At 36.0% G+C, this 13,761-nt stretch overlaps 1 protein-coding gene across 2 annotated transcripts; it reads right to left on the minus strand.

The window, feature by feature from the left end:
* Window positions 1-1,460: 1,460 nt before the first annotated feature.
* LOC102583597 (ceramide kinase) lies at window positions 1,461-11,760 on the minus strand. 2 transcript variants are annotated; one of them, XM_015307286.1, is made up of 13 exons: window positions 11,400-11,760; window positions 9,701-9,841; window positions 9,451-9,618; window positions 9,212-9,304; window positions 7,363-7,455; window positions 6,465-6,627; window positions 6,302-6,328; window positions 5,702-5,789; window positions 5,132-5,281; window positions 3,687-3,788; window positions 2,531-2,908; window positions 2,091-2,157; window positions 1,461-2,010 (listed from the first exon to the last, which is right to left on the minus strand). In XM_015307286.1, exons 1-13 carry the CDS (start codon window positions 11,565-11,567, stop codon window positions 1,873-1,875), a joined length of 1,776 nt encoding a protein of 591 aa, XP_015162772.1. In that variant the 5' UTR covers window positions 11,568-11,760; the 3' UTR covers window positions 1,461-1,872. The 2 variants fall into 2 exon arrangements, with proteins under 2 accessions (XP_015162772.1, XP_006344319.2); XM_006344257.2 differs by having other exon boundaries at window positions 6,423-6,627.
* Between the last annotated feature and the right edge of the window lie 2,001 nt (window positions 11,761-13,761).

The raw sequence follows: 13,761 nt of genomic DNA on the forward strand, positions 1-13,761 counted from the left end.
TGAACTTTATCATTGTCTTTATCCAGTTAACTCTAACCTTACCATGTCATTCTTGCCCTATATAAAGTGTCCCTTCTTACACATAAAGAATCCACACAAATTCTTTTACACTCCACTTAACTAGCTCATCAAAAAAGTTCTTTTTTGTTTATTCGTTCATCAAGTTCTTGTTTGATCTATCGTTGTTAACAAAACCCCATCGATGGGAAATCTTGGTTTTTCATATTTGCATTACCTAAAGAAATTTGTAGGGACGCAAAAGTACCATAGATTAGGAGATGCAAAAAGGGATAACAACAAGAGGAAAATACGAGTTCTTAGGCTCGGAAACAAGAGAAAGATGATTTTTTCGAAGATTAAACAAGTTCGGATTAAGCTCCATTGGAAGCTATTTTCACCATTGAAGCTAATGACAAAGTTTCACAATGTTTATGTTAATAAAATGCTAAGTTTAGAAGGTTACAAGAAAGATGGTACTATTTGTGAAGCTAAAAAAGTTGCAATTGGAAAATCAATTCCAATTGTGGATTCTTCAACCAATGATGTGGTTGATTATAGGATGGTTTTGGAAATTTATAAAAATATAATGTCTTCTAGGGAACTAGCACATCCCTTAGGATTCAATCGTTCCTCGAATCCTGTGTAAATGCAGAATGCTTTGTGTATCGAACTGTCGTTCCTCGAATCCTGTGTGAATGCAGAATGTTTTGTGTATCGAGCTGTCCTTTTTCAAAAAACTAGTACACTACTTGGTTTATTATCTTCAAATTGTTTAGATTTTGATTTTTTTTAAAATAGGTATATTCAATCTCAAACTCCTTTCTTGCAAGTTGGTTTTTGTTTTGATTCAATCCAAAACGCTATTTCATTAGTATGAGTTTGTTTCATTCTTAACGGGTGAGTTTAATTGCCAAAAACTAAAAAAGACAGTCTGGTGCATAAAACATCTCGCGTTAATTATCATGAGACATATTTTATGTGATCAACTTATTTATGTAATGATAGTTTCTACACGCATGGTAACATTTTCAAAATATGAGTAAGAAGTTTCAAATAAAAACTTTTTATCACGTGTTTAGATACTCAACTAAAACACATCATAATTTGAGTTTCTTAAATAAAACTCAATGACAAATTTATGAAGCTATTTGATATACTCAACCTAAAAAAAAATATTACTTCACACTATCCTAATAGAAAAGAAAAAATCAAAACTAATTGAAAAAATAATCAAAGTGTGTTTTCTTATACAAAAGTCACATACTTCAACATGATAGCAAAATATGCAAACGGCTTTGATTTTGAATCTCACATCACTGCTACCCATTATCAAGAATGAAAAATCATTTATTTGACCAATGAGAAAGAATCAGAGTTGCACATGAAAACGCATACTAAAAAACATAATCAAATACATAAATATGCTCTCTAGTAACATAAATTTTTATATGAGACGGTCACACACTTTAACAGACCTCGTGAAATACCATAGAATATATTTTTATTATATCTATAAGGTGCACTTATTTTTACCTATACAACATTTCCTATCTAATTTATGAGAAAATTAAGCAGTTCTCTAAACACAGTCACTGGCATCCCCCTGCCTTTCTCTTTGTAACTTCCAGGCAGGAAATGGGCTGTCAAATACAAAGTTTTTATGAATAGAGAAATTAATTGATGGAATATCCAATAGCTTTCCAACAAGAAACAACACCTATATGTTATGTTGCTCGGACTCTTCAAAAATATCATCAGATGTGCGTTAGATCCTCCAAAAGTAGAGCAGTTTTGGAGGATCCAACATGAGTGTTGTGCCCCATTTTCGGAGAGTCAAAAGCAACATAACCTATATGAAGAGATTCAGCCACTTTAGGCATCAGGGCCACTAGCAAATAAGTTAATCAACCCGCGAAATACTTGAGCTGAAAGTTGATGAGCTTGAAAGAGCTCGCCATCAACGTTCCATATACTCTCCTTGCCGAAAGAAGTGAATGTGAATGCTGGAGTCTGAATAGCAGAATGCAGAAAATGTTATGAAAGAATAGCTTCATGGAAAGATAAGCAGGAGGAAAAGAGTTTCGGGTTACCTTATGGTGCTCGACGAATTCAAAATCTAGTGGATTGCCATCCTTCTTTGCTAGCTGGAGAAGGTGACTGCATAAAATAGACAAACATCGTGTGGACGTCAGCAGGGCTAAGATAGGTAATACCGTGCTAAGAATACGGACACATCCAAGTTGAGCCATGTTGGTTTATTTCTACGTTTTCAAGTCATTAATATCCAACGACTAAGCATACATATTTGAAGTTTATGGATTCTGAACTTGCCACTGAATTCATAGCTCATTTTAGTTTCTAGGTTCGCAATTAAATATTTATGCATATTTAATGGAATTTCTAATATAAATACAGGGTATAACCAAAAGTTACTAGTCCAAGCCTGCACCTATACGCTAGCTCCGGTCATGAGTTTAGACCTTAAGCTTCTAGGTTAAAACAGTGAGGAGAGAGAGAGAGAGACGATTACCACAAATAACATGCGTGAGGGCATTCCTTAATTAGTATAAGATGTAGAAAACCGTCTGAAAGGTGTGCATCAGCCACCAGACCATCGGGCGCCTTTTCATTTCTGCAAGAGATTACAGCAGCTCCAACACTAAGAAAACGCCCTTTGGACTTTAACCATCTTGAATCTTTTGAATAGGGCTGCAAGCTGGGACATTTTGCAGATGTGTGGCCTGCTTTCGTTTTGCAAATATTGCAGTTTGCACGACAAGCTACTCTTTCGGACTTTTTGAGAAGGGACCACAATCCCTTTGTCCAGCTGCCCGTCGACTCTTTCTCAGGACCTATGTTTTTCTTTTCTGATTCAACTTCCAAGTATGCAACTTCTGCTTCATACGATCTACAAAAATATGAAGTTGTAAAATATACTACATCAGTAAGAAGTATATGAAATTGAGTGATCTACAGAATTAAGATTAGAGGAAGTATAGTAGAATGCGAGATCATTGCCACGCCCAAGACGTAGTACAAGACATGGATCCAAGTTCAAGTTGGTCTTATAGTCAGAGGTGGATTCATAATTTTATGTTTTATGGGTTTTGGACCTCTACATTTTCTGTTTACTGGGTTCTTGTTACCAAAACTACTGGTTTCTGCTGAACCCGTAACTTCTACAGTGGATCTGCCACTGCTTATAATAAAGTTGATTCCTATCCTCCATCTGGGAGGTTGGACATGCCCTGTGAGGGACAACAACAACATACCTAGTGTAACAACAAGTGGGGTCTATGGAACGATAGAGTATAGCAGACCTTACCCCTACCTCGTAGAGATAGAGAAGTTGTTTCTGATAAACCTTACCACTGCTCAGGGAGGAGCAGTGGAGGAAAAAATAGGAGTATCACGAGCAGTGACTATTTTGGCACCAGACCCATCAAGGCCCTATGATCACCGTCCAACCAGCTCAACCACAGAAGGTCGAGCACGTGTTTTCACACAGGTACAATCACGCATCTACTCTAGCCTCTCAACATTACTAATTGAAAACCTCATTAGTGACAGCAATATCCGTGAGCAAAGCAGTAGGGATGCTCATTAAGACAGTTATGGGCAAAATGGCAAATTGAACCAACTGTGAAAAAAAATTTGCACCAATAAATTTGGTCCACAAGCCATACCTGTGACGAAGAAACACCTTTGTTCCAGCATAATCATAACGCTTTGGGCCCATCCACCTGTACTTTTCGCTCTCAGTGATTACATCTCCATAAAACCCATACCTGATAAGTAAGCGAATGATTACGAAGGAGGAGTAGAATTTAATCGTAAGTTCACAAAGAAGCATGCATTGCACCAAGGGTGTGACCTATGGTCAATGAAGTGGGTGAGAACCATGAGGTCTCATGTTCAAATCTCAGCAGAGACAAAAAAAATACTAGGTGTCCCATCCGTTCTAGCCTTGGTGGATAGAATCACCTGGTACCTGTTGCTGGTAGTAGGTGACAGGTATCCTGTGAAATTAGTCGAGGTGCGCGCAAGCTGACCTAGACACCACGGTTATAATTTTTTTTTTAAAAAAAGAGCATGCAATGGAAAAGTTTAAAAATAGGCAGACGGTTAACATAACAACCAGGTGCGGGAAATAATGCGATCTCCTGAACAGAGTATAAGAAGAAAGCCATTTACCAATGCAAAAGTTTAAAAAGCTCTCATGAGCACACTGTAACTCACATTCAGATTTATTTCGAGACAATGATTCGGCGCAATTGTAACCACTTAAATAACAAGTTCACAAGTAAAAGACAAAACGGAATATGTCCCACATAATGAAAACATTGAGCTAGTAAATAAAGCAATACCATAGTTTTATCTTTTTATTTATAACTGTGAAATCCCCGAGGGCCAGTAGCGCAAGGTTCAAAATTCGGTGAATAATCCCCCCCTCCTTCTACCCTTCTCAATTTTAAATCAGGTTTTGGTGCAACAGTAGAGCTCAAATCCATGACGTAAAACCATATATTATTATAGGAATAGCAAAGCAAAGAATTAAAGGATTCAGTAGAACAAAGCCTGCAAATTTGATCATGTATCGCTCATTTTTCAACTAAATGCCACATATTTACCAATAAGTTAAAAAAAAAGTAGGCTGGTACCCCTGGATATACAACAGCATAACCAGTGTAATCCCACAAATGAGGTCTGGGGAGGGTAGTGTGTACCAGACCTTACCCTCCCTTGGAAGGTAGAGAGGTTATTTTTGATAAACTCCCGTCTCAAGTAAAAGCATTATGAACCAGTTCGAAAAACAAAAACAACGGGGGTGAAGAAGCCAAGAAAAAATACTAAAGAACGCATGACAAAGCATACTAAAGAGGAACAATCCCTACAACAAAATGATACGATAACAGAAGTGCAAGAAACACTAAATAGTAGCAGAAATGGAATAACAAGAACTACCTGAGTAATACTATGACTACTGGATAAAATGGATTCGAAATAAAGCAGAAAGAAAGTCAGAAAAGTGCACCACACACTAACAATGAGTATCCGCTAAAACAAAAACATTTAGAGAACACTGGTTTCGGAATAGCATATGAGTTAACCAATAATAGATGAAAATTACCCAGCGAAAGAAGCTGCATAACGTACACAGGGTTCATCTTTAGATGTAGAAGTCTTTTTCCATCTTACAACTTGAGCTATATCAAGGCACACTGCTTTACCAAGGATGATCTGCAATGCAGAAGTCATAGCATCCCTAGCCCCTGTAGTACTGCAAAAATGAAAGTCAACTAGAATTTCAAAAAGATAATGCAGCTAGCAACGTATAAAAAGTTGCTAAATGCTAAGCATAACATAGGATTTTAAAAACGAAATACACACTCTATCCCAATTTATGTGATGTAGTTTAACTGGGTACAGAGTTTAAGATATATGAGAAGACTTTGCAATGTCCAAAACTACCCTTAGAACAAATTTGTTTAATAAATAGAAGAGTACACCTTAGTGAACTTTTTGCCAAATAAGTGGACCCAACATCGGTAAAATATTGATAGTCATTAACATTTGTCGAATAAGAACTGTGTCATTCTTTTTAGGACAGACTAAAAAGGAAAGTGTATCACATAAAGTGGCATTGAACAGACAAAGTTACCATTCAACTACACTAACAAGAATCAATATAAGACCTTACCAAATTACAATGGCATCTGTTGATCCTGCTGGAATAAGTCCAAATCTGAACTTTTCATTTGGGAAAGAAAATTCAACATCTTCTGCTTCTGAGATGGCAAAAGGGTAAATCAAAGATGTTGTATCATTTAAAAAAAGTTACTTGCGAGAGGAAAAAACTAATGCACTTAGGTTGGCATCAAAGGGGAGGAAAAGGAAAGGAAAGAAATGATAATGTTTTCAAATACAATGTTATCAATCATATTTGTCCCCTTTCCTTCCTATCATTGTGGTTATGTACATCCAAATATAGTCATGAAAATGCTTAAACGATCAGAAATGCGGCGCTTTTATTTATTTATCACAACGCTCCCCTCACTTGCAGGCCCGATTCATTTTCTTGGGTCAAGCACATGGAAATATTTTGAAGTGTGTGGTAACGAGACTGGAACCTAGAGCTTCTACAAAAGCTAATACTGTAATATCGTATTGAATGTGTGAACCGTCATCTAAAAGTTTAAAACTTTTAGAGGATGGGCATCTTTACAGATCTATTTTAGGCTTGCAACACACAAGATACAAATTCTTAAGATTATTAATCATGATTTTAAAATTAACTAACCTGTTTGGCAGGAATCATCTCCGGTTCCTGTAATTCCGGATACACTGTTCATAAGCACACTTCACAAATATTGATTATGCAAAGAAAACAATTTATGGAGAGAATTTATGTGTTTACATACTGAGATCTGTTGATTGCTTTAGAAGAGGAGATTCATCCTCACCGCTATCAGATGGGTCCCTGATATCCACATTGGTATCAAGAACAGGCCCATCACCATTATTCTCAACGGGATGGTTAAGTTCAGTAGGACTTGGTGGATATGAACATTTGTGCCTCGACAAGAGAAGACCGTTCAGTATTTCGTTGAAAAATCCATCACCGCCCTGAAATGATGTCAGATAGTAAAAGACCTAAGAAGCTTAAGCAACTTGGTGGTAAAATTGTTAGAAGAACTACAATATAAGATGCCAAAATGGCTATGTTATGTATCTCGTGTTGATGCATACATGTCTACCCATGTTTTGATGGAAACAAAAGGATCATATGGATCTTTTAAGACACTCTTATTTTGCTAAAGATGTACCTATTCATCTTCGATAGATATGCATTACTGACATGCGAGAAGTGAAGCATTACTACCGTGTATAAGTACACCCTTGGCATCTTTGCCCCCCTTCACCCCTTTATTGTTTGAAGGGAACAACGCAAGATTTCCAATCCCCACGTAAAGAAAAGCAAGAACTATCAAAAGCCGTGAAATCCGTTGCAACTCCACCATATTGGTAAAACGAGAACAAATGCATCAAAACAAAGCTTTATCAACATTAACAAGGAGAAAACCTGACACATTTAATTCTCTCTTAAAATGTCTATGAAAAAAGATTTGAAGCATTAGACAAGTACTTTTTTTTATCAATGGACTGATTTACATTTCCTCTACGCATCTCATATAGCAAATTAGAGACAAAAGTTGCAATCCTCAAGTATCTTGTGAGTGATATTTATATACTTCAAAAGAGTGCTCAACTTTGGCACCAAATAGAAAAACTTCATGTCGAAATTACCCACCCACGCACCCAAAAAAAAAACATAGATATCTGTCACTACTTAGTACTTACAACTGCTACCACGCCATCATATGAACTGAGCTCTCTACTTGTAATGGAAGACATCATATCAATAGCTTGTCCTGCCCTTTCTGTCACAGTAACCTGATGAAAAGAATACAGCGAACTTAAAAAGAGTACAAACTGGAACGTAAATAATAATTATCCACTTTCAAAGCTGAATTATCCAAGTTTAGTTTGCAGATAGTGGATAGAAAAGTTAGGGAATTAAATCCTATTACCACAAGATTGAAAAGTAACCCCCATGAAACTGTTTGTATTCAATAGCCACTACTCATATAACAATCTAGTCATTCCAAACTCATACAAAACTCACGAAGCACGATAAAGCTGGATAGAATTCATAGTTTTCTTTTAGGAAACCACAAAGGGCATTGAGAAAAACTCAAAAAAGTCCTGATATGTTGACTATTCACTGATATATCACAGCCATAATATATCGAAGTCGAAGAATGATAGTCTTCAAACTAACATAATGAAACAATGATTCTTTTCTGTTTTGATGACCGAGAAATTTGTCTAGGGACAACTCTTAGGACCAACTGCCGTCTTTAAAACTCAGGGATAATGGGTCTACCCTCTAGCCTTGTCCAATTAAATACCATGTTTAGTTTGCATGGCATAGGGCTTGAACCTATGACCTAAGAGTCACAAATCCCTCAACCTTTGCCACTAGAACTAAGCCCGGACGCAATGAAAACAACAAAATTTTAATCGACCCGATTGACTATTTTGCAGATAATAGAAGAAAGCTTGAATGAGTTTCAGGTTTTCAGTACCTAGAGATATTATGATTCTCTTAAGGTAAGGGATTTTCCTACGTTACAGCAAGCAAAGTGTGTCTGAGAAAAAATAAGCCTACAGAAATGATGCATCATTTTACGCAGTAGATGTTCTATGTGTGCTGCTACTGTGGAAGATGTCAATCACCGGTGCAATAGCCAAATAGAAATTTGCCCAGAGAGAAATAAAAGATGTTTGAGGGCACTGTACATGTGTAGTTTCAAATACAAATGTTTGAACTTCTTGGCTTTGTAGTGTTACAGACAAGATGTATATGACATGGACGCATCACCAGAATTCCTCAGTTCCCGACATTTCTAAGGGGCAATTGAGTAGCCTTTTGAAGATAGTGATAATGCCATTTAACAACAGAGGCCACCATTTTGGTCAATTTTTATTTAGCATTACTTACTTGAAAGAAATGCTATAAAATAACGGTCTTTATATTTATAGCATTTTCAGAAACTCTTATCTTGAGTAAATTTTACACAGAATTTAAATGAAGATAGATCCTAAAATCAGCCTGCTTTTTGATTCCTCTGTTGCACTAGTTCTTTTTACTATAAGGATAAAAGGCAAAGGTGAATACCAAAATAGTACTTTTAGGAAAAAAGAAAAAGAAAAATTATTAATGTTGGTTGGTTGGTGTCCATAGAGTAGCAAACTTCATATACATTTCTCGTTTTCCTAAGACCTTTATTTGGTCGAGGGTTGAAAAGGAAACCAGGCAACAACAACATACCCAGTATAGTCTCACAAAGTGGGGTCTGGGGAGGGTAGTGTACGCAGACCTTACCCCTACCTCAGAGGTAGAGATGTTGTTTCCGATAGAACCTCAATAGTCTAAAGCAGTCCATACAGAGAATAAACGGAAGTGAAACCATCACAAAACAACTAAATAGTAACTACAACCAAATAATACGATAATCGAAGTACAAGAAACAACCGTGGACAAAAAGCTACAACAGCATATCATTGTTCTCATAGACAATCTAGAATGAAAGGCACATTCAGAACATCCTTTAACAATGAAACACAAGCTACCAGAAAAGTTTACCTTCATTTTCACTTTCGCTTGAGAAAATGTCGGAGCCACTGTTTCCCAAACTTTACATCCGAGTCCTTTCCCACTCTTTGGGTTAACAAAAACCTACTAATCACAAAGGAAAAAGTCTGAAGAAACTTCAACTTCAATCTGAAGTCAATTTCTGTCACCATTTAGAGAGTACAGGCACTACCAGAGCTTTACCAACTAACATACATGTTAACTGGTAATTGATAACATACTAAACTTACCAGAAGGTTCTTTGGCCGCTCAGCGTCCATGTTTAGAAGATCATTAATCCGATTAACCCACATCTGACATGTTTGTGAATCCTTGTGTCCAAAAGTATAAAAAGACGGAACCAAAACAGAAGGTTGCGTCTTTGATTTCTGGACTCCGCGTATTGTAAATCGGTACATCTGTATCCACATATACATATTGTTACCTCTTGGATCAAAGTAGACATATTTAGATCCTTAGCTTTTGTTAAATAATTATAACCTCAAATGACTGGCCCAAAAAGGCAGCTTCATGTACCAACCCCCAATCAATGAACTCTGCAGAGTATACATCACTAAAACACAATGTGGTTTCACTTTTAGAAACAAGTTCTATGCCGAAACAAGATGACGGATCCTGCCCCTGCCATACATTGAACAGTCAGCACCCATTTCCTCAAGGTCGGCAAAACATCTATAGTATCAACATATCAAAGGAAGTAAGGATTAAAGAACAACAAAAACAACATACATGGTATTCCCACAGGTGGGGTTTGGGGAGGGTATAGTGTACACAAACCTTACCTCCTACCTTGTGGAGATAGAAAGGTTGTTTCCGAAAGGCCCTCGGCTCAAGTAACACATAACAAGGCAGTTTGAAAAAGACAATATAGAGGTAGAACAAGGCATAGCAAATAATAGAGAGAGTGTAACAGACCATACAGAGCAGAATAATGTGATAAACAAAACACAAGAAACAACAGGTAGGAGCAATAATCAAAACGTAAAGATTAAAGAAAGCGAAAAAAAAAGTGAATATGAGACTGTTAGCTTTCTATACACTAAAGGGAACTAAAGCGAAAAACGTGACAAAGCATCCTTTTTTAAAATGTCATACATGATACATAATTATCTCTTCTCTGAGTATGTTAGCTTTCTATACACTAGTTTTAGCACCTTAATCTAATACCACCATTTTTCTTGAAGAAGTGCTGAAGTTTTCATGCCAGCTCACACTACTTCCTCTTTATTACCACTATTTTTCAATGTTAAATGATAAGATATGACTCTCCCGTGACGATTATCTCAAACATATATTTCAGGTGATCTTTGCAAAAAGCTGGCCAGAACAAGATGCAGGTACCTTTAAACTACAGCATAGTTCAATTTAATCAGTTACAAATATATCAAACCCCACTTCAAGTGAGTTTGCTAATTGCTTAATGCACATAAAAGCAAAAAAAGAAAGAAAAGGAATGAAAAGTGAAACTAAACAATAAAAAGGGAATCTTTGTGCCGAGAGACTATCGAAACCAGCTTTCTACCTCACAAAGGTAAGGTAAGGTTTACGCACATCCTACCCTCCCTAGACCCCACTAGTGGGATTACACTAGGTATGATGTTGTAAAAAAAGAATCTTTGTGCCGAGGGTGTATTGAAAACACTCTCTCTGCCTCACAAAGGTAGGGGTAAGGTCTGTTGCATACATCCTACCCTTCCCAGACCTCACTTGTGCGATTACATTAGGCGTTTGTTTTCGTAAAAAAGGAAACTTTGAGCCGAGGGTCTGTCGAAAATAGTCTCTCTACCTCACAAAGGTAGGGGTAAGGTCTGTTGCGTACATCCTAACCTCCCCAGACCTCACTTGTGCGATTAATTTAGGTGTTTTTATTTGTAAAAAAGGAAACTTTGAGCTCCCAAAGCTTCAACCTCCAAACTCTTCCATGTCAACCAAACAATAAAATGGCATATATACCTAAAAGTACATTATACCAACAACCCAATTTACCAATAACTAACAAATCCAACAGATTAACTAGAATAACAAAAATCTCAAAAACTAATCATAGAAAAGCAAAAGTTAGAACACAGAGCCAAAACACAAAATATGAGGAAATGGGTAGAACACCATTAAGCTTAACATGCTCACAATCAAAATAATGGGAATTTTATAGCAAAAGAAAACATAAAAAAAAACTTACATTAAGTACAGATTCAACAGATTTCCAAGACAATCTATCAGAAGTTTGAGTAAGAATAATTTCTCCATCACCATCCAAGAACAAATTTGAGCTAAAAATTGAATCTTCAACATTAAAGGGTATATTTTCTGGAGGATTATTTTCATTTTGGGTTCTTCTCTCCATCATTAAAAAGAAAAAAAATCACCCAAAATTTTCTTGATTTAGAAAAAAAAAAAATCTTCAATGAAGAATCCTATTGGTTAATCCAAAAATGCAACCTCTAATAAAAATACCCATATCATCAAAACAGTAGAAAAGTATTTCAATTTGATCATCAAAACTTTCCAGAAGCTGAACAATTTTTTTCTTTATGGGATTCTATTTTTTTTTTCTCTTTTTTTTGGTTTTTTTTGTACAACTGAAAATTCTTATTATTATTATTTTTTTAATTATTATTATTAAATCAAAATCTTATAAAAGTCTATTAAGACTGCTGATTAAAGAACTTTACATTTTCCTCCATGTCCCATACCCCATGAACCAGCGTGATGTGTGGTGGGCTAATAATTTAATTTTTTTGGTAGATCGAATAGTTAAATTGACGGGTTGAATTAAATTTGAATGAGTAATATATTAATGAATAAGTTTTGAGTCAATGGTAAAATTTATTTGGGTTAAAGTTTGTGACTTGTGATTTATTCATATGAAATTTATATCAGTTGTTATAATTGTTTATGACTTGTTTACATGATTAGTGTTGAATTTTGAGGAAGATGGTTAGATAGGATACAATATAATTTCATTTTACTTTGGAATATGAATTTGTTTTGCTACAATGGATTGTTGAAGGTCCATATTATTGAAATACGAGAGTGATCCATCAATTGAAAAAATATTTAAAAACTTGACCATGTTTAGAAAGCTGACCCAATTAGTCCAATGTCTAATAGAGATAGGACTAGTAAGTAGTTGAAGGTGGTCGCACTTTATGTGGGAGAGGTTAGGGTCGGTGCTATACAGTGATTACATCATCTCTTTGTTGTGCATTACTTCTTGTTATTGTATTATTTATGTAATTCTCCTTCAAATACTACATTTATTTTGAGCTGCTAGTCTATTGTAAATCGGGAAAAAGAACAAATATATTCCCGAACTATCGTAAATAGTATGCAGATACCCTCCGTCATACTTTTGGGACATTGGTGTCCTTGTCGTCCAAAAACTAGAGCATCTATGCCCTTCACTCAAACGGAAGACTAAATAGGGACACGTGGCGCAATTTTATCTGTCGATCCGATATTTAATAAATGTCGGGTCGATGGATAAGATTATGACATGTGTATGTCCGTTAGTATAAAAGGGTATATATGCTCTAGTTTTTGGTACGGCAGGGGCACCAATGTCCCCAAAAAGTAATGACAGAGGATATTTGCATACCATTTACGATAGTTCGGAGGTATATTTTTCCTTTTTCCCATTGTAAATCATGTATCTACCTCATTAAAGTAGGGTTAAGATCTATACGTACTATCTTCTATAGATTTCACTTATGAGATTAATATAGAGCCGTCAAAATGGGCTTAGCCCATGGGGCCTACTCAACCTATTATTAGGGTAAGATTGTGATAGGATTTTTTAAGCCCATTTAAAACTAGTGCTTATAAGCCCAACCCATAGAAGTCATTGGCCCTTGAGGCTTGGTTGGGGCTGGACCGGAGTCGGCTCATGGGCCAAAACTATTTATTTAAGGGCAACTTACAATTATCTTTCTATTATATGAGCTAATTACTTAAATGCACATTATGTTGTAATATTATGAATCTTACCAGATTTTGGTACTCAAAATTAGGTTAATTTGTTCTAGATACACTCTAACAAAGTGGATTCACATGTATCTAGGATACATAAACAAATCTCGCGCCCTCGCTTTCCTCCATCTCGCTTGCCACTCTTTTATCTCGCTCGCGTATTTGGAATGCATCATAATAGATACATGTATCTCGTATATCTAGTATCCTAGATATATGCTAATTACACTAGATTTTTTGTTATTGAAACAACACCATTGCTCGCCATATTTGATTTGAAAATATTCTCATTTTCTTGATGTTATAAAATTATAAGTTTGAAAAGAAAAAGTGATAAAAAAAGAGGACTAGCCTGTCCCAGCCCTCAGTCCTTCTATGGTTGGGTTAGGTTGAGCATTTTCTGGCCTTCCAAATGAAGGGTCGGTCCACCCTAGCCCTTCAAATTCCTTGGCGCTCGAGGCTTGGACCGACCTTTTTTGACAACTTTAAAGATTATATTGAATATATTATTGTTACTGTATTAAATTCAAACTAAAACACAAATTTTCCATTCCTTTCCGCAAGACTAAATG

Source organism: Solanum tuberosum, unplaced genomic scaffold, assembly GCF_000226075.1.
Source record: "Solanum tuberosum cultivar DM 1-3 516 R44 unplaced genomic scaffold, SolTub_3.0 scf00051, whole genome shotgun sequence".
Lineage (NCBI taxonomy): Eukaryota > Viridiplantae > Streptophyta > Magnoliopsida > Solanales > Solanaceae > Solanum > Solanum tuberosum.